The sequence below is a fragment of the Hemibagrus wyckioides genome, linkage group LG03 (assembly GCF_019097595.1).
Source record: "Hemibagrus wyckioides isolate EC202008001 linkage group LG03, SWU_Hwy_1.0, whole genome shotgun sequence".
Taxonomy (NCBI): domain Eukaryota; kingdom Metazoa; phylum Chordata; class Actinopteri; order Siluriformes; family Bagridae; genus Hemibagrus; species Hemibagrus wyckioides.
In genome coordinates this window covers 29072477-29094644 of record NC_080712.1, presented here as the reverse complement: position 1 = coordinate 29094644, position 22168 = coordinate 29072477, and the positions used below count along the sequence as shown (strand labels likewise).

The 22168-nt window shown below is 39.2% G+C and overlaps 3 protein-coding genes and 1 pseudogene across 3 annotated transcripts; all 4 read left to right on the top strand.

Moving 5' to 3' along the window:
• The first annotated feature begins 4387 nt into the window (after nucleotides 1–4387).
• Nucleotides 4388–5156, top strand: LOC131345034 (cystatin-like). Its single transcript, XM_058377675.1, has 3 exons — nucleotides 4388–4588; nucleotides 4871–4981; nucleotides 5079–5156. Exons 1-3 carry the CDS (start codon nucleotides 4388–4390, stop codon nucleotides 5154–5156), a joined length of 390 nt encoding a protein of 129 aa, XP_058233658.1.
• Nucleotides 5157–6603: 1447 nt separating this feature from the next.
• On the top strand, nucleotides 6604–8415 carry LOC131345028 (cystatin-like). Its single transcript, XM_058377662.1, has 3 exons — nucleotides 6604–6894; nucleotides 7836–7946; nucleotides 8051–8415. Exons 1-3 carry the CDS (start codon nucleotides 6694–6696, stop codon nucleotides 8126–8128), a joined length of 390 nt encoding a protein of 129 aa, XP_058233645.1. The 5' UTR covers nucleotides 6604–6693; the 3' UTR covers nucleotides 8129–8415.
• An 8950-nt stretch (nucleotides 8416–17365) lies between these two features.
• Nucleotides 17366–18738, top strand: LOC131351096 (cystatin-like; annotated as a pseudogene).
• Nucleotides 18739–20156: 1418 nt separating this feature from the next.
• Nucleotides 20157–21902, top strand: LOC131351345 (cystatin-like). The gene is made up of 3 exons (XM_058386749.1): nucleotides 20157–20466; nucleotides 21182–21292; nucleotides 21422–21902. The coding sequence occupies exons 1-3, from the start codon at nucleotides 20266–20268 to the stop codon at nucleotides 21497–21499; spliced, it is 390 nt and encodes a 129-aa protein (XP_058242732.1). The 5' UTR covers nucleotides 20157–20265; the 3' UTR covers nucleotides 21500–21902.
• The last annotated feature ends 266 nt before the right edge of the window (nucleotides 21903–22168 follow it).

Here is a 22168-nt window from a genome sequence, read left to right as displayed (position 1 = left end):
GCGATCAGTACTGGGGAGAAAAACAGAGCGAGTGTTTTGTAATTACACTAATCATTTCGAGCTAGCTTTATTTAAATAAATATAAAAATAGTTGCAAAATAACGTGTCCTTTTTATTAAGTCCCCCCTTGCCAGTGTTTTCTGCTGCTATTATTTACAGGCTGGCTAATATTATGGAATACACACACACACATTATTTATATATATATATATATATATATATATATAACTTTGTGGGAATCTTTATTGGGGGAACAACATGACTGTAGTACACAAGTACACAAAGCAAGGTCCATAGATGAGTGAGATTGGTGATTTGGATTTGGATGAACTTGACTGTCCTGCACAGAGTCCTGACCTCAACCTGAAAGAACACCTTTGGGATGAATTAGAGCAGAGACTGCGAGCCAGACCTTTTAGTCCAGCATCAGTGTCTGACCTCACAAATGTGCTTCTAGAGGAATGGTCAAAAATTCCCATAAACACACTCCTAAACCTTGTGGAAAGCCTTCCCAGAAGATTTGAAGCTATTATAGATGCAAAGAACGGGCCAACTCCATATTAAATTCATGTGCATGTAAAGGCAGATGTCCCAAAACTTTTGGCAATATAGTGTAACATTGCCAAAATATTTCCAGACCAAATTTAAAATGCTAAACTGAATGTTAAATTTAAGACTGCTAAACTGTATAATTGATAACATACCAGTGATACCAGTGAGTCCAGAGATGTAAGTAATTAAACTTGTGATACCAAAAATAATCATCATAATCAAAAGGTAGGGAGCATGGTGGCTTGGTGGTTAGCATGTTTGCCTCCAGGGTTTGGGGTTTTTAATCCCGTCTCTGCCCTGTGTGGAGTTTTGTTCACGGCATGCCTCAGTGGTTTCCTCTTCCTGTCCAAAACATGTGTTGTAGGCTGATTGGTATGTCTGAATTGTCCCGTGTGAGTGTATGTGTATGTGTATATATATATATATATATGTGTGTGTGTGTGTGTGTGTGTGTGTGTGTGTGTGTGTGTGTGTGTGTACCCTGCAATAGACTGGCATCCTGGCTTACAGGATACTGGCATCGAGGATGTATCTTGCCTTGTGTCCTGCGTCTTCTGGGATAGGCTGTAAAGGAAGGATGGATGGATGGATGGATGGATGGATCAAATGTTACATTAGCATTAGTAAATTCTGTTACCTTGTTATGTAAATATGTTTTAATTAATAGCTTAGAAAGAAATGTTTGTTCCAGAGATGGTATGATGTCTGGTCAGAGTGACTTGAGTGCATCTCTGTTGATATGATATGCGCCTTTATTTACTGATCCAATGTACTTACCATGGCTGTACTTACCATGGCTGTACAAAAATTGCACAAAGGCTGTACAGTGAGTTCAGAAATTATTCAGAACCCTTTGGTTTGCACATTTTATTGTTAATTTAAACTGGACTCATTTCCCCCATTAATCTACACAAAAAAATAGATTCAGCAAAACCGTGATTTATTACAAATCAACAACTGGAATTTCTTATCTTGATAAGTATTCGATCCCATTGCTAAAGGCATTCCACATTAAACTCAGGTTTATCCTGTGTGCTTTAATTATTGTGAGATGTCTAAAGAACCTAACTGAAGTTCACCTGTCGCATGTTCACTTCAGCCAGGTGCACACCTGTGTGTATAAGGTCCCACAATGCACAGTTCATGTCATACATATTCTTGTTGGAGGAAATGTCTGAACAGCACCAAATGAGTGCAGACTTCATTCTTTATGAGATCTATACATAAACTAATTCACATATTGATAAATGACCGTGTAAAAGTGTAGTGTTATACCTATTCTAATATTGTTCAATCCAAAATTCAAGCCAAGGAACTCTCAGTAGACCTCCAAGTTCAAACTGTACCAAAACATAATCTGGGGCAAGTGAATAAAACCATTTCTAAAGCTTTGAATTTTCCCAGGAACATGGTGGCCTCCATAATCGTAAACAGGCATAAGTTTAGAACCACCAGGACTCTGGACTCCTAGCACTGACCGGCCAAACTGAGTAACCAGGACAGAAAGGTCTGTCAGGAAGGTGACTGAGAACACAATGGCCATTATCCACAGAGATTGAAGAAGCTGGCAGAAGGACAACCATCTCAGAAACACTGGGTCCATCAGGTCTTTATGGCAGAGTGGCTAGACACTTTGAGTAAATAGCAGTTAGAAGGTAATTAAAGGTCTTTGAGACCTTGATGGAAACCTTTCTCTGGTCTGATGAGAGAAAGTTTAACTTTTTTGGCTGAATTCCCAGTTTTATCTTTTTACCTCAAGCATTAAAAACTATTATTGGAAAAAATCTGACTAAGCAATTTTGGAGATTTTTGCCCCAAATAATGATTTCTGGTTCTAGGACCTCATGTATATATTTTTACCCCAGTTATAGTGTGTTATAACTTATTCAACTGAATAATGTTTTAAGGAACATACTTGACCATGTCTACCAATGGATCTACCCACATTACACAATACACTATTGACTCTTTTCTGTACCTTGTTTTTCTTGATAATACTTTAATGGCAATCAATGTGCTAGTTGCTGTTTGATAAAGATTTCACTTCTAATGAAATGGAAATGTCTACTCTCGAAAACAAATAGGAAAGTACTTCAAAATGTCATTAAGTATTTTTTGTCATAAAAAACAAACATTCTTCTGCTCTTGTGTTTAAGATAAGACTGTGAAACATTAAAGGGCAGGTTTCAACAGAAGTTGAATTCAACAGAACCCATTTTTTATAGTAAATATCTAATCAAATATTACAGTGGGGTGTGGAAAGTACTTTCGGTAAACATGAAAATCCTGCTTAAATGTTTCATCACAAAAAAGCTGCTCAAGGTGTTAAAGGTTGAATGTGGGTCACAGTGAAGAACACATGGCATTGTACAATGTTTGACTGATATAGTTGCTGACTAATGGAGAGGATTGCTGTGGAGATGAAGTCTGTCCTGGGAGAAGTTGGGAATATATCCTTAGTTGGATGCCAGTCCATCACAGGATACCATGAACAAACATTAACACACTCATTCATAAATAGAGGCAAAATTTAATAAAGCCAGTAAACCCTCCAATATTATTCTAAGAGGCAAAACAGGGAAAGCTGACAAACCAATTCTCACACACTGAGATAAAAATAATCAAAATGTAGTAGCTGTACATATTTTACTTTCTTGCCCATTAGTTTTTCTTGTTAATTAGTTCCATCAATCTATTATGAGTAATTAAATATAATTACATGGCCCATGTCTGTGACACATGGCCCTGACTAGATATTAAAAATCAGGTCTGATAAAGTACTGGCTGTGGGACATTCACAGTGGTGATATGAGAATTTCAAGATTCAAGAAGCTTTATTATCATTTCAACCACATATAGCTGACACAGTACATAGTAAAATGAAACAACGTTTCTCCAGGACCTCGTGCTACACAAACATACTATTTGGAGGTGCTAATAAAAGTTGTGAATTAATTTTGTTGAGTTGTTATTTGTAGCACTTTCTCTACTGTAGACATCATCAGCAGAAGAATTCTAACAATACAGAACACAGCAGGGTCATTAACACATCACTTGATAAAGACTTCAGTGACGATAAAATGTCAAAAACACCTTATCAATAGGCATTAAGTATTTTTTAACATAAAAAACAAACATGATAAGTTTCTGTTTTTATGTTTCTTAACATGTTAGATAAGATTATGAAATATTACAGACAGGTTTCAAAACACTTTCAGTAGATACAAATAAACGATTATTACAATTAATATCTAATTACAGTGAAGTGGAGATAGGACTCATGATTATTTATGAATCCCTCCACTGTTTTCTCCTCGATGATCTATTGTAATGTTATCTAAGCAGGAGGACTACAGAAGAAGGCCCTCAATTTGACTAGACTTACAAATTTGCATTTTCAGAAATGACAAAGAGGACCACAGAACCTGCATTTACACTACATGCGGAAAACTCAGAGACACAGCAGGTTTAAAGCCTATCCTGGGAACACTGTGCAGAAGATGCCAGTCCACCACAGGACACTATGAGCACTCACTCACTCACTCACTCACTCACTCACTCACTCACTTATTCACACCTAGGGACAACTTTTTTTTGGCTGAACTCCAAGATTATATACATTAGATTATTTACATCTATCATATTCAAACAGAGCCCATTAATCATTTTGACCTAAACACAAAAATCCTCATTAAAGCACACAGATGCTCATCCATTTTTCTCTGTTCTCCAGACATGCTCCTCCCACTACAATCAGTATTGTCTTATAAAAATTCACAGCATCCCAAGACAACTGCACTTTCATATCACACGACAGGCTCAAAGCTTCACAATCATGTTTATAAAAGTAGTCGCCTCACTCTTGGCAGTCTGCGTGGCCGTGACAAACTCTGCCCTTGTCGGAGCCCCGATGGATGCAGACATAAACAGCCCAGAAGTCCAAAATGCCCTTTGCTTTGCAATCGTTCAGCATAACTCAGGGAGTGACAGCAGTTACATCAGCCAAGTTGTTAATGTGATCAAGGCCCAAATGCAGGTAAGATATTTTACTGGTATTTTATATCTTTACAGAAAGAAACTTCTTTTTTATACAGCCAGTTATTAATACAGCCATTAAATGCTGGATGTGTGATAACTGAGTCAGCTAAGGATTTCAGGCTAAGTACACCTTTGCATGTATCAGACATCAGTTTTCACCAAGACAAATGAACTATGGGCCAAAGTGTGGTTTCAAGTGCGTGTTCCCAGGAAAGGCTCTAAGTGTAAGTGATGTGTTATTTTAAAGTTTGTGATGATTTAAGTTTTTTCTTTTGTTTAGATTGTTTCTGGTATAAAATACACCTTCATTGTTGAGATGGCCATCACTTCCTGCATAAAAGAGGAACCTGAAGAAACATGTGTTGTCAATTCAGACCCAGCCATTGCACAGGTTAATGCTATTTAGAATGTATATAGAAATCACATGTGTGTGTATGTGTGTGTTCTTTGTCTGTTGACTCTTCTGTTTCGTTGTCACGTCCCTCAAGCCTCATGAATGCAAACCTGTAGTGTGGAGCCAGCCTTGGTTGATGCAGAGCATGACGCTAACTGAGAATACCTGCTAAGAGACATAACATCCTATTCTGGAGCCTAGAATCTGTCGAGAGATTCATTTAAAATGCTGCCTTATTCATCAAGCTGTATTTGGAGATGAATAAAAGCTTGAGTTGTGAATTTATTTTGAATTTTTGAGTGCTTATTTGTACCAAATTTTTCATCAGCCTAATAAAGCCAACTCATCAGCCTAATAAAATCTTAACATGACAGATAAAACTATGAAACATTAGAGTCAGGTTTAAAGCCTATCCGGGAAACACAGTTGCAGAAGATGCCAGTCCACCACAAGGCACTATGAACACACACATTCACTCACTCAGTCACTCACTCACTCACTCACACCTAGAGACAACTTAACATAGCCTGGCATAGCATGTTTTTGGGAGGTGGAAGTGAACTGATTTCCATACAGTTTAACTAAATCTAAATGCTACGTGTCTTTACCCATTAATCAAACAATTGTGAGGCATCAATTTATTGTAAATAATTTAACAGCATTAGGGTATACTGAAACAAGACGTAATCAGGACAGAGCTACTTAATAATGTGACTTCTTACAAGATGAACTGGTCCGTATTTTTTATAAGCTTGTCAAGACTAATATATCCCACATATTTATTAAGCAAACGTGTTTAAGATACACTGCTGTAATAATAAACGAAGGTAGTGTAAATCATGTGTACGTTTAACTGACATCATGGTTCAGGTTCATCAGGACAGTTTTAAAATACCGTAGAGGAAAAGTTAAGCTTAGTTGACTAACTATGTTTAAATAACGTGAGTAAGTGCTGGATTTCTTTTAATGTTTTTATGACAAAGGGGGAATATAGTAGACTGGGATAATAGGAGTATACTGTACATACCTTCATACAAAGTTTCTTAGACCTAAGACTGACTTTTCAGACACACAAGATGAAAAATAAAGATTTTCTAAAATCTGTGAATGTTGGTATTGCTGTAATAAATTAACTCCTGAATGTTCTGTTTTACTGTGTTGTTATTTGTACTTTAATTTCACTGTGCTTATTTAATGTTTGGTGAATTTTGAAGGTTTAGTCCTCTTATGGAATGTTACCTATTTGATGTCATCAAATGTATGGTTTTAGGAGCTTTTCTTTTATTAAGTTTTGTGCACATAATTAAGTACAAGATTAAATGATCTCCTGTTTAATGGTTCAACATAATCCTCCAATATTCCCTTCTAATCCTTGGCCTTGCTGTTGTGGAAAAGCAGACTGATAAAAGCACCAGGTTTGCTAAAGAACTTTATCTCATCATTGACATTTGAGAGATGAGGATTTAGCAATATATCATATGGTATACGTGCAGAATTTCCCCTTTGATGTGCCGATTTATCTCCCAAAACAAATATCCAAACATAAAGTTTGTCGTAATCATTGCTGCTCAAACACGGAAATCCTGATTCAAACGGACACGTCCCCTTTCGCTTTGTTTTGCTGACACGCTCCTCCCACTACCTCCAGTATTTAACCTTGGATCGTTTACGATTTCCCCAGAGGATTGTATTTTCATACCTCGGTAATCATGATTGTAAAGGTTGTAGCTTCACTCTTCGCAGTCTTTCTGGCTGTGGAGAGCTTGGACCTTGTCGGAGCGCCGGTGGATGCGAACATAAACAGCCCGGAAGTCCAGGATGCTCTGCGATTCGCAGTCGCTCAGTATAACGCAGAGAGCAAGAGCATTTACACCAGCCGAGCTGTTAAGGTGATCAGTGTCCAGACACAGGTAAGATATTTCATCAGGTACTCAAATTTACAAAGGTAATGATCAACAAAATCTCTCTCTCTCTCTCTCTCTGTGTGAGTGTGTGTGTGTGTGTGTGTGTGTGCGTGTGTGTGTGAGAGAGAGAGAGAGAGACAGACATCTGACGCAGGTCTTAATATTTCTTTAGGGAATTAACATTGCTGTAAGCTATTAAAGTAAAATGTTCATGACAACTCTCTGAATAACACACACACACACACACACACACACACACTAACAGAAGGAAACCTTTTGGCTCTTTTAGTAAAATCTGAAAAAATGCCTAACAGCAAAATACCTGCTCACACACTTACCTACACCCAGTGCACCTTCATACACATGTGCTTACGCACTAAACGATACCTTTTGTGTATTGGGTGTGTGATGATCCAAATACACACATAATTGGATACATACCAGGTTCCAGTTATTTTCATAGTAAGTGTATTGCCTAGCTGTGCATTTTTATGCTGTCTGGTATCTGGAACAAATCTGGACCTAAAATGCCCCCAAACATAACCTTTGTAATTGTGGGCCAGCTGTGGTCCAGTTATAAGTTCATGTAATGTTGAATACACAGTCTCATTAAGGGTGAGGTAAAGTTGTATTCTCATAACAGGTATCAATCCTGTGTTTGGTTTACTATCAGTGTGAGGTTTTGGTTGTTCACCCTATTTCCATGTAGTTTTCCTCCATGTACTCTGGGTTTCTTCCACCTCCCAATGTGGTGATGGGTGCCTCTAAAAGGTTCTAATGAGTTCCAGCCCTTGTGTTTGCATTTTTTCCAGGATAGGCTCCACAATGCAGATGAGGATAAAGTACTTTCTGAAATAATGCACTTGGCTTCATCATGTGAGCAAAAGTCAAACAATGTGTGTGTGGTCTAAAGTTTTTTTTTCTTTTTCTTTTTCTTTTTCTTTTAGGTTGTTGCTGGTTTGAATTACATCTTCAACGTCGAGATGGCCGAGACTACCTGTAAAAAAGCAGAACCTGAAGCCACATGTGCCATCAATCCAGATGCTAACATTGCACAAGTTGGTTACATAAATATCTCTGATTCATGTACCTGTTATAAATATAAATATATATGTTTTCTCCTGCATCCTAACTTTTCTGCCTCTTTTTCACTTCCTTCAAGCCCCGTGAATGCAAGCTGGTAGTGTGGAGTCAGCCTTGGGTGAACAGCATGACACTGACTGAGAATAGATGTGCATAAACATCAAATACAATCAAAACCACTGAGCTAGTTTAAGAGATTTATATAGATTTATATATATATATATATAAGTGCTTTAATCATTAGGCTGCATTTTGAGATATATATGTATATGTAGGGTTATTTCTTGAACATATTCTATCAACTGACACCAATAACCTAGGCTCTGAGATTAGAAAAGGATGGTTCTAGGAGAAGAAATGTAACAGAACTTATTAAATTGTATGTACTACTGGTTAATATCATTTGTTGAAATCATTATAATAAAGATTTTTTTTCTGAATGCATTCCATTGTTCAAACACATTATATCAGCTGATGAGAAACAGGATTAGCCAATTGGGATAACTGGGAAAACTACCAGCCAGTTAACTACACTATAAGCACAGAGATCTGGAGGTGAGATCCTGGGACAATCTTGCTGGAGTTTAGTCTATGGATCTGCTTTAAATCTGGGTAGTGTGAAATTATGCCTCTTGCAGGCCTACTGCATTTCTTTATTTGTATATTTAATCAGGTTTAATCTATCGAACATGCCCACTAACAGATTTTACAGCCCTGTTCTAGATTAAAATCATCTTGTGTACTGTATTGACTGTAAAGAAAGTCTGAGACTTTCTCTGTTATTCCATTAGGGGGCAAAATAGATCAATAAATATTGATATTCTCTTTCCAAAATAACTAATTTAGGAGTTTTAGGACAACAGGGGTGAATGCTTGTTGCATCACTTATTTGTAAATATTTTTGCAACTTTATGCCCTTTATTTCCTTATTGTGTCAAAAAAAACTGATTTATTACAGATTATTAATTTAGTTAAATATATGAACTAAATTTAGGGTTTTTTTGGAAAGAGAACTGGAAATGTATATATACCAGATGAACCAGGATGGGGGGTGAATACTAATGCACAACACTTTATATATGATAAAACCATGAGTTGGATTTTTTTTGTAATAAACTGCAGTTTGTTCATCTGTCCTGTAGGTGATGCACATGTATGTTCAAGCTGATCGCGCATTCAGAGTGTACCTTTCAGATATGCATTTAAGAAGTATGTTTTTGGTCACTAAACAGATTTCTTTATTTGTTTGGGTTATTTGTTTCAGAAGACTTGATATTGGACTATGAGTAATCACCTAAATATATTTGATATATGTGCTAAAACCTCTTGTATGAGCAATGAAATGTTTTCATGACTCCAGTATGATAATAATGAATACTTCCAGTATGACCTAGCTCTGATAGCAAAATTAGTGCTGGCCCACTTACGCTTCATCTGACTCATGTATCACCACGGACTAGAAAACAATAACACGGCTCATTTTTGTTGGAAAAAAAGTCTCAGAGCAGAGCTAGGCCACTTTAAGATATACTACCTTTATACTACCATATATTTGTATAATAACCATAATACTATGACTTTGTGTCAAAGGTTTTCTTTACTGCTGCATGTAGCAGCATGATATCTTCATAAAGTGTTGAATTGGTTGTTGACTGTAGCATGAGGAATGTTGTTTTCTCCTTTCTACTACAGCTGTGCAGAGAGGTTAGTTATTGGCTGCAGCTGGAACATACAGTTATAAGTTCTGATGGAGATCATTCCAGAGATTCTCTATTAATGAGCATGTAACAGATAGAAGAACTGGGACATTGTGAGCTGTCGGGAATTGTGCATAGACTGGGCAAGACATGTAGCCATGCACTGTGCTGCTGAAATTTAAGTGAACGGTGGTGAATGAATTGTATGATAGTTTGGCTCTGGATCTGATATGAACATAGAAAAAAAATAGGAGCAAAATTAGGAGTGCTGCGTCTACACTGATCAGGCATAACATTATGAGCAGTGACCGGTGAAGTGAATAACCTCATGATCTCCTCATCATGGCACCTGTTAGTGGGTGGGATATATTAGGCAGCAAGTCAACATTTTGTCCTCAAAGTTGATGTGTTAGAAGCAGGAAAAATGTGCAAGCGTAAGAATTTGAGAGAGTTTCACGAGGGCCAATTTGTGATGGCTAGACCACTGGAACAGAGAATCTCCAAAACTGCAGCTCTTCTGGGGTGTTCCCAGTCTGCAGTGGTCAGTATCTATCAAAAGTATCCTTTAAGTCCTTTGGAGGCCCCAACTCACAACTTTCAAAGTTTTAAGGGACCTGCTGCTAACATCTTGGTGCCAGATACCACAGCACAACTTCAGGGATCAAGTGGAGTCCATATTAGGTCATAATGTTATGCCTGATCTTTTTTTTTTTTTAAATCTGTACTCTTTACTACTTAAATCCATTACAGTTATAATGTACTTGTGTTGGTTAAACTGTTTTTATATACTCTGAATATATATATATATATATATATATATATATATATATATATATATATATTAAGTGTTGCCAATTAAGTGTTGGAGGTTTCATGGCTAAATTTGACCAGCCTGGTGGCCAATCTTCATTGATTGCACATTCCACCAGTAAGAGCAGAGTGTGAAGGTTTAATTAGCAGAGTAATAGCACAGTTTTGCTTAAAATATTGCAATGCACACAACATTATGGGAGACATATCAGAGTTCAAAAGAGGACAAATTGTTGGTGCACGTCTCGCTGGCGCATCTGTGACTAAGACAGCAAGTCTTTGTGATATATCAAGAGCCACGGTATCCAGGGTAATGTCAGCATACCACCAAGAAGGACGAACCACATCCAACAGGAGTAACTGTGGATGCAAGAGGAAGCTGTCTGAAAGGGATGTAAGGGTGCTAACCCGGATTGTATCCAAAAAACATAAAACCACAGCTGCAGAATTAAATGTGCATCTCAACTCTCCTGTTTCCACCGAAACTGTCCGTCGGGAGCTCCACAGGGTCAATGTACATGGCCGGGCTGCTATAGCCAAACCTTTGGTCACTCGTGTGTATCGTCTCCAGGTCACTTGCTCATGGGGTCCGTTGCATCCTTCTCAAAAACTCAATTAACTATTACACAGCTCACAACTGAGCTATCACTACTTATAGTCATTTCATTATACCTCAGCCAACATGCTGTAACTCATGGAGCCAGGCTCCAGGATGTCTGATGGCTCTGGATAACCAATGACCCCCCCCAACGAGACTGGAGACAAAGGAGGAATCCTGCCTCCATGATTGTTGGAGTTCTGCAGACCATCAGCCCAGCCTCACACCCCTGGAACTTCCCATCAACTTGTGACCTTAACATGCAAATCACCCTGCGCCTAGCAGTTTTACTGCCTTTAAAAGTCAACAAGAATTCCCTAATCTAAACCAAATCAATGCCTTGACTGGGGGATGACCAAAGTTCTGACTGAAGACACACACACACACACACACCCACACACACACATGTACATACACACACACACACACACATACACACACAAACACACACCCAAAGCGTCTGGAAACGCTCATCCTGACCCCCACACGCACACACATAAGGAGAGTTCCTTGATTCAAGTTTCAATAAAACAATAGTAAAACCCTACCTGACCCATGCCTAACACACCTGTATATGTATTCCCCTTTTTGCCTTTATATTTTTATGGTTGTATCACCACTCATGACCTGTTGTTCTGTGTTTTCATGAAATAGAACATGTTTTATAAGATAAGCATGTATGTTTAATTGCTTATACCCAGTTTCCTTTCCTCCCATACTGTCTCTTTCGTGTCTACTATCAAAATGATCCGCTTTTACTTTTATAAGCAATAGTGTATGCCATGTGGTCATCCAAGTACATAATATGAGCCTACGTTACTTTAATTGAATCTTTATCCATTCCTGACTTCACCATAAAGTATGCAAATGAGTGACCAAGCGGAGACAAAGAAACTTTTCAATCCAAAAGTTTCAGGTATTGGATTGGTCACTCTGAAAAACTGGGCACGACCAAGGGATCAATAAAAACCCTAAGCACCCATCTATCGTGGCTTTTTTGTCCAGCTTTTTGGCTTTTTGTCCAGCCTTTTGGCTTTTTGCTCAGCTTTTTGCTCTGCTCAGCTCGGCTTGGCTCCACGGGGGCCAACCCCATCTCCGCTCTGCGGTCGGGAGGGGCCCCCGTGCGCCTTTTCTTCCCAGCACAACCTCTTCTATCGTCGCCCAACTCGACTCCGATCTTTCTTCGGGACAAGACTTTCAGTTTCTTCTGAGACTTTGCCGGCAGCTTCAACTGAAGAACTTTTGTTTGCACCACCGAAACCTTTTTCGTTCCAGCAGGATCTCTTGCTTACTCCGAGGACTTTGAATCCCCGAACCTCCTTGAATCCACTACATCAGGACTCTTATCAACGAACCAATGCAAGTAAAAGTTAATAATTATTTTAGATCGGCAATTTTAAGCTGAAGCCCCTTTATTAAGGCGAATCCTAATTACCTTGACGATTCTCAAGGTCTCATTCTCTTGGTCACGTGGTAACCAAAACTCGATCTGAAACTTGCCATATTTGATCTCTTCTCTGTTTCCTTATCTCTCTCTCTCACTCTCTCTCTCTCATTCTGATTTCCTCCGTATTCCCTTCCTTAATCTCAATCTCTCTTTGCCTACTTATCCCCTCTCCATAATCCTTATCCTGTCTTTTATGTATGTGTCGTAGTTAGTATGTGTTGTGTGTTTTTGTTTTATTAAATGCATTTTATTCACGAGTGATTGTCTCTGTACTTTGCTCCCTGAACATTGCTCTTGCTACATGCTAAATTACAGCTAGTACTTTATAAAGCAGTTATTCTTTCTTGGCCAGGAAGATTTCCCTGGAATTAATGCATAATTATACTGTCTGTTCGCTGGACAAACAAATCAAATAATTGTGTTATTGATTCTCTGACAGTTAGTTCTAAAACCCCAATCTGAATATTTATAATTAATTATAACCAGTTATAATTACACTTAAATATTTAAATTTTGAGCTAAATTCGCTACACGTGCCAATGCCAAACGTCGGTTTCAATGGTGCCAGCAGCGAAAATCTTGGGCTGTGGTCCACCTTCACTGTCTTTCCCACATCCGGGAGAGTTACGGTCAGGAGAAGCCCCAAAGAAGCATACCACCCAGACTGTTGCATGCCCAGAGCGAAGCATGGGGGTGGATCAGTGATGGTTTGGGCTGCAATATCATGGCATTCCCTAGGCCCAATACTTGTGCTAGATGGGCGCGTCACTGCCAAGGCCTACCGAACCATTCTGGAGGACCATGTGCACCCAATGGTTCAAACATTGTATCCTGAAGGCGGTGCCGTGTGCGGAAGAATGGGTCGCTCTCAGGAGCTCAGTGAATTCCAGCGTGGAACTGTGATAGGATGCCACCTGTGCAACAAATCCAGTCGTGAAATTTCCTCGCTCCTCAGTCAACTGTCAGCTGTATTATAAGAACGTGGAAGTGTTTGGGAACGACAGCAACTCATCGACAAAGTGGTAGGCCACGTAAACTGACGGAGCGGGGTCAGCGGATGCTGAGGCACATAGTGCGAAGAGGTCGCCAACTTTCTGCAGAGTCAATCGCTACAGACCTCCAAACTTCATGTGGCCTTCAGATTAGCTCAAGAACAGTGCGCAGAGAGCTTCATGAAATGGGTTTCCATGGCCGAGCAGCTGCATCCAAGCCATACATCACCAAGTGCAATGCAAAGCGTCGGATGCAGTGGTGTAAAGCACGCCGCCACTGGACTCTAGAGCAGTGGAGACGCGTTCTCTGGAGTGACGAATCGCGCTTCTCCATCTGGCAATCTGATGGACGAATCTGGGTTTGGCGGTTGCCAGGAGAACGGTACTTGTCTGACTGCATTGTGCCAAGTGTAAAGTTTGGTGGAGGGGGGATTATGGTGTGGGGTTGTTTTTCAGGAGCTGGGCTTGGCCCCTTAGTTCCAGTGAAAGGAACTCTGAATGCTTCAGCATACCAAGACATTTTGGACAATTCCATGCTCCCAACTTTGTGGGAACAGTTTGGAGCTCAACCCAGTAGAACACCTTTGGGATGAATTAGAGCGGAGACTGAGAGCCAGGCCTTCTCGTCCAACATCAGTGTGTGACCTCACAAATGCGCTTCTGGAAGAATGGTCAAAAATTCCCATAAACACACTCCTAAACCTTGTGGACAGCCTTCCCAGAAGAGTTGAAGCTGTTATACCGATGTCATATTGAACCCTATGGATTAGGAATGGGATGTCACTTAAGCTCATATTCGAGTCAAGGCAGGTGAGCGAATACTTTTGGCAATATAGTGTATCTATACACTCCTCACAAAAAGTTAAGGATATTGGGCTTTTGGGTGAAATTTCAGGATGCACCTAAAATGCACTATAACCTTTACAGGTGAACTTAATTTGACCTTCTCTACACTTTTGAATGCACATGTCCAACTGTTCAGTGTTTCAGTACCTTTTGCATAACTTGCTGTTCTCTAACAAGGTGCTTAACGGCAAAATTCAATTCAAACTGGTGTTTGATCCATGAATTGACCAATAAATTTTCTGGTTCAATTAGAATTGGTATTTAAACAGTCCTCTTCATCATGCTGTTCACATTTTGACATCATGAGACCAAGACAACACCTAACAATTGATCAACAGTACCTTGCCATTGCGATGCTTCAAACAGGATGTTCTCAGAGGGAAGTGGCCACTGAGCTTAGAGTGTCACAGAGTGTCATCAGCAGGTTGCGACAGAGATACATAGAGACTGGAAGAGTTACAGAAAGGCATAGAAGTGGACATCCTTTGGCCACATCCCATGTTGATGACCGCTTCATTGTGAATAGTGCCCTGCGGAACTGGATGATGAATGCCACTCAACTCCAGGCACATTTAAGGGAGGTGAGAGGCACCCAAGTGTCACGTCAGACCATTCGAAACCGTTTACATCAGCGTGGTCTGCGTGCTAGATGACCTGCAAGGGTACCTGACCACACCAGCAGGCACAGGAGTCGGTCCAGGGAGCATTTACGCTGGACGAGGGACTAGTGGGCCTCAGTGCTGTTCTCTGATGAAAGTTGATTCATGTTGAGCAGAAATGATGGACGCCAACGATGTTGGAGATGTCAAGGAGAGCGCTATGCATCAGCCACTGTTGTGGTGGTGTTACAGTCTGGGCAGGTGTGTCTACTCAATACAGAACTGCCCTACATCTTGTGAATGGTACAGTGACAAGCCAGTACTACCTGAATAACATCATTAATCCAGTCATTGTGCCCCTGCATGAACAACACAGGCCTAATTTCATCTTCATGGACGACAATGCTCCAGCTCATCGAGGTCGCATCATTAGGGAACGGCTGCTGGAGGCTGGGGTACCTCAAATGGAGTGGCCTGCACTTTCTCCAGACCTGAATCCCATAGAAAACCTATGGGATCAGCTGAGTCGCAGTGTAGAGGCTCGTAACCCTGCACCCAGGAACCTCAATGACCTGAGGGCCGCCCTTGAAGAAGAGTGGAATGCCATGCCTCAGCAGACAATAAGTCGACTCGTGAACAGCATGAGACGTCATTGTCAAGCTGTAATTGATGGTCAAGGGCACATGACAGATTATTGAGACACTGACATTTTTTGTTGTGGTATACCCACCACTGTTGTTTGCTTTTGTTTCAATAAATTGTTTGAGATGAGGAAATCACCATTGCATGCTTCTACTTAAATGCCCTACTTTCATGATATAATATCACTGTAGGGTGAACTTTTTACATTTTCCATAAATTTGTGAGTAGTGTAAATATATATATATATATATATATATATATATATATATATATATATATATATGAAACGAATGATATATTCACCTCATTTCTTGTCACTTGACTGGACACATGCAAGTTTCAGGGCAGGTTTCAACAGAAGTTGAATTCAACAGAACCCATTTTTAATAGTAAATATTTAATTAAATATTACATTGGGGTGTGGAAAGTACTTTCAGTAAACATGAAAATCCTGCTTAAATGTTTCATCACAAAAAAAGCTGCTCAAGGTGTTAAAGGTCTGTTGAATGTGGGTCACAGTGAAGAACACATGGCATTGTACAATGTTTGACTGATATAGTTGCTGACTAATGGAGAGGTCTTGTAAATCTCTTATAGTGCTGCAACATGTACTGCATCTCATCCAGGTTGCTGTGGAGATGAAGTCTGTCCTGGGAGAAGTTGGGAATATATGCTTAGTTGGATACCAGTCCATCACAGGGTGCCATGAACAAATATTAACACACTCATTCATACCTAGGGGCAAAATTTAGTAAAGCCAGTCAACCTACTAGTATTATTCTAAGAGGCAAAACAGGGAAAGCTGACAAACCAATTCTCACATAGAGATAAAAATAATTAAAATATAGTAGCTGTATATATTTTACTTTCTTGTCCATTTGTCCCAAAAGGAGGCATCAATCTATTATGAGTAATTAAATATAATTATATTGCCCATGTCTCTGACCCATGGCCCTGACTAGATATTAAAAATCACCAGGTCTGATAAAGAACTGGCTGTGCAGCATTTATCCCTTAGATTATTAACTTTTATCATATTCAAACAGGGCCCGTTAATCATTATGGCCTAAACACAAAAATCAAGATGGAAGCACACAGATGGTCATCGATTTTTCTCTGTTCTCCAGACATGCTCCTCCAACTACAATCAGTATTGTCTTATAAAAATTCACAGTGTCTCAAGACAACTGCACTTTCATATCACAGGATAAGCTCAAAGCTTTACAATCATGTTTATAAAGGGTGTAGCCTCAATCTTGGCAGTCTGCTTGGCCGTGACAAACTCTGCCCCTCTTGGAGCCCCAATGGATGCAGACATAAACAGCCCAGAAGTCCAAAATGCCCTTTGGTGTGCAGTCATTCAGCAGAACTCAGAGAGCGACAGCATTTACATCAGACAAGTTGTTAAAGTGATCAAGGCCCAGATGCAGGTAAGATATTTTACTGATATTTTATAACTTTACACAGAGAAACTTCAGTTTCCAAGGTTATTAATACAGCCATTAAATGCTATGCCTACACATAACTTAAATCTAAATTTGACCTCAGTAACCAAAAGGAAACCTGCTGGATGTGTGATAATTGAGTCAGCTAAGGATTTCAGACTAAGTACACCTTTGCATGTATCAGACATCAGTTTTCACCAAGACAAATGAACTATTGGCCAAAGTGTGGTTTCACATCCAAACATGTGGCTCAAACACGGAACTCCTGATACAAACAGACACACACCCTTTGTTTTGCTGACACACCCGTCCCACTACCTCCAATATTTAACCTTGGATCGTTTACGGGTTCCCCAGAGGATTGTATTTTCATACCTCGATAATCATGATTGTAAAGGTTGTAGCATCACTCTTCGCAGTCTTTCTGGCTGTGGAGAGCTTGGACCTTGTCGGATCGCCGGTGGATGCGGACATAAATAGCCCGGAAGTCCAGGATGCTCTGCGATTCGCAGTCGCTCAGTACAACGTGGCGAGCAAGAGCATTTACACCAGCCGAGTTGTTAAGGTGATCAGTGTCCAGACACAGGTAAGATATTTCATCAGGTACTCAAATTTACAAAGGTACTGATACAAATAAAATCTGTGTGTGTGTGTGTGTGAGTGAGTGAGAGATAGAGAGACATCTGATGCAGCTATTAGGTGTGTGATGAATACACCAAATACACACGTAGTTGGGCACATACTAGGTTCCAGTTATTGTCATGGTATGTGTATATTGGGCCAAAATGCCCAGCTGTACATTTTATACTGTTTGGTATCTGGAACAAATCTGGGCCTAAAATGCCCCCATACATAACCTTTCTAATTTTGGACCAGCTGTGGTCCAGTTATAAGTTCATGTAATGTTGAATACACAGTCTCATTAAAGGTGAGTTAAGGTTATTAAGGTTGTTAAGTATTCTGATAGCAGGTATCAATCCTGTGTTTGGTTTACTATCAGTGTCAGGTTTTGGATGTTCACCCCATTTTCATGTAGGTTTCCTCCATGTACTCTGGGTTTCTTCCCTCCTTTTACCTCCCAATGTGGTGATGGGTGCCTCTAAAAGGTTCTAATGAGTTCCAGCCCTTGTGTTTGTATTTTTTCTAAAGTTTTTTTTTTCATCCTTTAGGTTGTTCCTGGTATGAAATGCATCTTCAACGTTGAGATGGCCGAGACTACCTGTAAAAAAACCTGAACCAGAACCTGAAACTACATGTACCATCAATCCAGACGCTAACATTGCACAAGTTGGTTACATAAATATCTATGATTCATGTACCTGTTATAAATATAAATATATATTTGTTTTCTCATGCATCCTAACTTTTCTGCCTCTTTTTCACTTCTTTCAAGCCCCGTGAATGCAAGCTGGTAGTGTGGAGTCAGCCTTGGGTGAACTGCATGACACTGACTGAGAATACCTGCACATAAAGATCACATACAATCAAAACCATTGAGCTAGTTTAAGAGATTTAAAAAATATATATAAGTGCTTTAATAATTAGGCTGCATTTTGAGATATATATGTATATGTAGGGTTATTTCTTGAACATATTCTATCAACTGACACCAATAACCTAGGCTTTGAGATTAGAAAAGGATGGTTCTAGGAGAAGAAATGTAACAGAACTTATTAAATTGTGTGTACTACTGGATATCATTTACTGAAATCATTATAATAAAGTTTTTTTCTGAATGCTTTCTGAATGGCATGAGGAATGTTGTTTTCTCCTTTCTACTACAACTGTGCAGAGAGGTTAGTTATTGGCTGCAGCTGGAACGTCCAGTTATAAGTGCTGATAGAGATCATTCCAGAGATTCTCTATTAATGAGCATGTAACAGATAGAAGAACTGGGACATTGTGAGCTGTCGGGAATTGTGCATAGACTGTGCAAGACATGTAGCCATGCACTGTGCAGTATCTGTCAAAAGTGTCCTTTAAGTCCTGTAAGTATCCTTTAAGTCCTAAACTTACAGGATTTAAAGGATCTGCTGCTAACATCTTTGGTGCCATGTAGTGGAGTCAGTGCTTTGATGGGTCAGAGCTGTTTAGTCAGCAAAAGGGAGACCAACACAATATTAGGCAGGTGGTCATTATGTTATGCCTGATCCGTGTATTATTTTTCTACTCTGTATTCTCTTATGCTTAAACCTTATACAGTTACAATGTATTGATGTTGGTTTGATTTCCCTTTGAACTAAGATAAAGATATAAGATAAAGATAAAGAGTCTTTATTGTCATTGTAGTGATACAACGAAATTTGATTGGGGTGTGTAAAATTTACATTATAAAAATATAAAAGATATAAAATAAAAATATCAAAAATATTATTTAAAAAATATACTATATAAGAATAAAAAATATACAGAGAAATACAGAAGATGAACAAATACAGAGTGAGTGAGTGAGTGAGTGAGTGAGTGAGTGAGTGAGTGAATAAATACAGTGGGACATGAATAGTAGTGCAAAAACAGTTACAGTGCAAACAGGTATTAATGAGGGGAAGTATTGCACAGATTATAATAACAGTAGTACAGTTCTGGTTGTAAAGTGTTTAGCAGCTACTTGGTGGAGAAGGGGGGTGGTTAACATCTTAACTATAAGCCATTATATTTCTGTGTGTGTGTTGGGGGGGGCTTGGTGATGCAGGTTCCTTAGTCTGTTTGTGCATGTCTTTATTGTCCTGTATCTTTTGCCCGATGGGAGGGGCACAAACAGTCTGTGTACTGGGTGGGTTGGGTCCCTGATGTTGCTAGCCCTTTTGTGTAGGCGGCTAGATTGGGAAACTTGGTTCCTACACAGTGGCAGAGAATTCTCTCTATTGTACTCCTGTAGAAATTTACTAGGAGCTGAGAGGGTACTTGGGATTTGCTGAGTTTTCTTAGGAAGAAGAACCTTTGTTGAGCTTTCTTCACTTCATATATATATATATATATATATATATATATATATATATATATATATATATATATATATGCACACACATAGAGGGGGGGGATTTGTTTCACCACTATGACTGACAGAGCACATCTGACGCTATTTAGTGTCTTGTCACGTGACTGGACACACGCCCCGCCCACTAAGTCAGCTCTGTTTATGTAACGGTGTTTTCCTCTGTACTGTTCAGATCTGCGGCGGTTCCGCAAATCTCAGAGCTAGGATCTGAAATAAAAACATGTTTCTGAAGGTTGTAGCTCCACTTCTGGCGGTCTTCATGACCGTAACCAGTCTCGGCTTAACAGGAGGGCCGATCGATGCGGACGTGAACAGTGATGATGTCCAGAATGCCCTGAATTTCGCCGTCACTCAGCACAACAAAGCGAGCAACGACTTGTACCTGAGTCAGGTTTCGAAGGTGATCAAGGCACAGAAGCAGGTAGGAAAACTTTAAAAATGACCAAAATCACAACAAAATATGGAGTGGTTAAAAGTTTCACAAGCCTACACTCTGCAGGCCTAGTGAAAAAATGGGCCTGCTATTCCAGATGTTGTATACGTTTTTGCTATCTATCTATCTATCTATCTATCTATCTATCTATCTATCTATCTATCTATCTATCTATCTATCTATCTATCTATCTATCTATTTCCGGATGTTGTCTATGTTTATATGAATATATTTTGTTTAACATAGTCATCAAAATGATCAAAATGACATCCACACCATACAGTGTATCAATTGTTTACAATTAATATTAGTTATCATTTTTAAAAAATTCCAGTTTACATGGCCATACACCAAGAAATGCAAAAAGAGAGAGAAGGGAGGGATTAACAGAATGACTCTTGGTCTCAGCAATTCTGCCTTACTAAATTATAGTCTTACGAAATAATAGTCCACTTGTTTTTCTCCAGGAACCTTTTTGTTTGCAATAATGTCCACCTAGTATACCCCTGTCTTTTAGTCTTTAAAACAAACCTGGGATATAGTTCTTCTTTAGTCTAGAAATAAAATGTGCCACAAAAAAATGTAGACACATAACACAGCTTTTCCTGCATGATTAATACTCATGGTGTGGTTCTTCTTTTTTTTCTCCCCACCCAGTAACACATGTTTAATTACATTTACTTCATCTTCTCGCACACAAAAGGTTGTTTCTGGTGTGAACTATATTTTCACCGTTGAGATGGCTAGGACGTCCTGCAAAAAAGGTGGTATTGAGAAGGTGTGTGACGTCCATCCAGACCCAAATGTTGCAAACGTAAGTACAGTATTATTATAATTCACCTTAACACAATGCTGACTCCATGTCCTTTCTTCCTGTTGATCACTATGTATATTGCTGACATTCAATCAAGCTAACTTTCATACCTTTGCGTCTTCCCTAAAGCCTCGTGTGTGCAACCTGAAGGTGTGGAATCAGCCCTGGACAAGCACTATCCGAATTGTGGAGAACACCTGCCTGTAGAAATCCAGTCACACACCGCCCAGATTTGGTTTGGCATTCCTTAGAACCTGGAGAAACATGTGCTGTCAATTCGGATCCAGCCATCGCACAGATTAATTATACAAAACTCTCTAATTAATTTAGATATTTAATACTGGTTATATAAAATACTTTTTCTTTGCATGCTAACTCCTTTTTTGTCACTTTCCTCAAGCCTCATGAGTGCAAACTTATAGTGTTGAGTCAGCCTTGGTTGTAAGGCATGATTTTAATTGAGAATACCTGCTAAAAGAGATCATACTTGAAAAATAGAGACCACATCTTATCCTTTATCCCAGACTTTGTCGAGAGATTTAATTTAAAAGTGTGCCTTATTGCTCAGGCTGTATTTGTAGATGCTAATAAAAGGCTGCTTAGAATGTGAGTTGTGAATTTATTTGAGTTGTTTTTCATACATTTTTATACTGTAAAACTCATCAGCCTAATACAATGGTCTAACAGTACGGAACACAGCAGGTTCATTTACACCTCAACTGATAAAGACTTGTAATAATACAATGGTCTAACAGTACGGAACACAGCAGGTTCATTTACACCTCAACTGATAAAGACTTGATGAACAAATGTTTCTGTCCTTTACGTTTCATGTATATGGCTAAACAATTATAATAGGCAATAACTAATTACAGT

Excerpts from the sequence above, each read along its gene's own strand:
- LOC131345034 (XM_058377675.1), top strand. The coding sequence starts at position 4,388 with ATGTTTATAAAAGTAGTCGCCTCACTCTTGGCAGTCTGCGTGGCCGTG. Across the intron at positions 4,589-4,870 it reads TGATCAAGGCCCAAATGCAG|ATTGTTTCTGGTATAAAATA; the intron begins GTAAGATATTTT and ends TCTTTTGTTTAG. Across the intron at positions 4,982-5,078 it reads CAGACCCAGCCATTGCACAG|CCTCATGAATGCAAACCTGT; the intron begins GTTAATGCTATT and ends ACGTCCCTCAAG.
- LOC131345028 (XM_058377662.1), top strand. The coding sequence starts at position 6,694 with ATGATTGTAAAGGTTGTAGCTTCACTCTTCGCAGTCTTTCTGGCTGTG. Across the intron at positions 6,895-7,835 it reads TGATCAGTGTCCAGACACAG|GTTGTTGCTGGTTTGAATTA; the intron begins GTAAGATATTTC and ends TTTTTCTTTTAG. Across the intron at positions 7,947-8,050 it reads CAGATGCTAACATTGCACAA|CCCCGTGAATGCAAGCTGGT; the intron begins GTTGGTTACATA and ends ACTTCCTTCAAG.
- LOC131351345 (XM_058386749.1), top strand. The coding sequence starts at position 20,266 with ATGTTTCTGAAGGTTGTAGCTCCACTTCTGGCGGTCTTCATGACCGTA. Across the intron at positions 20,467-21,181 it reads TGATCAAGGCACAGAAGCAG|GTTGTTTCTGGTGTGAACTA; the intron begins GTAGGAAAACTT and ends CGCACACAAAAG. Across the intron at positions 21,293-21,421 it reads CAGACCCAAATGTTGCAAAC|CCTCGTGTGTGCAACCTGAA; the intron begins GTAAGTACAGTA and ends TCTTCCCTAAAG.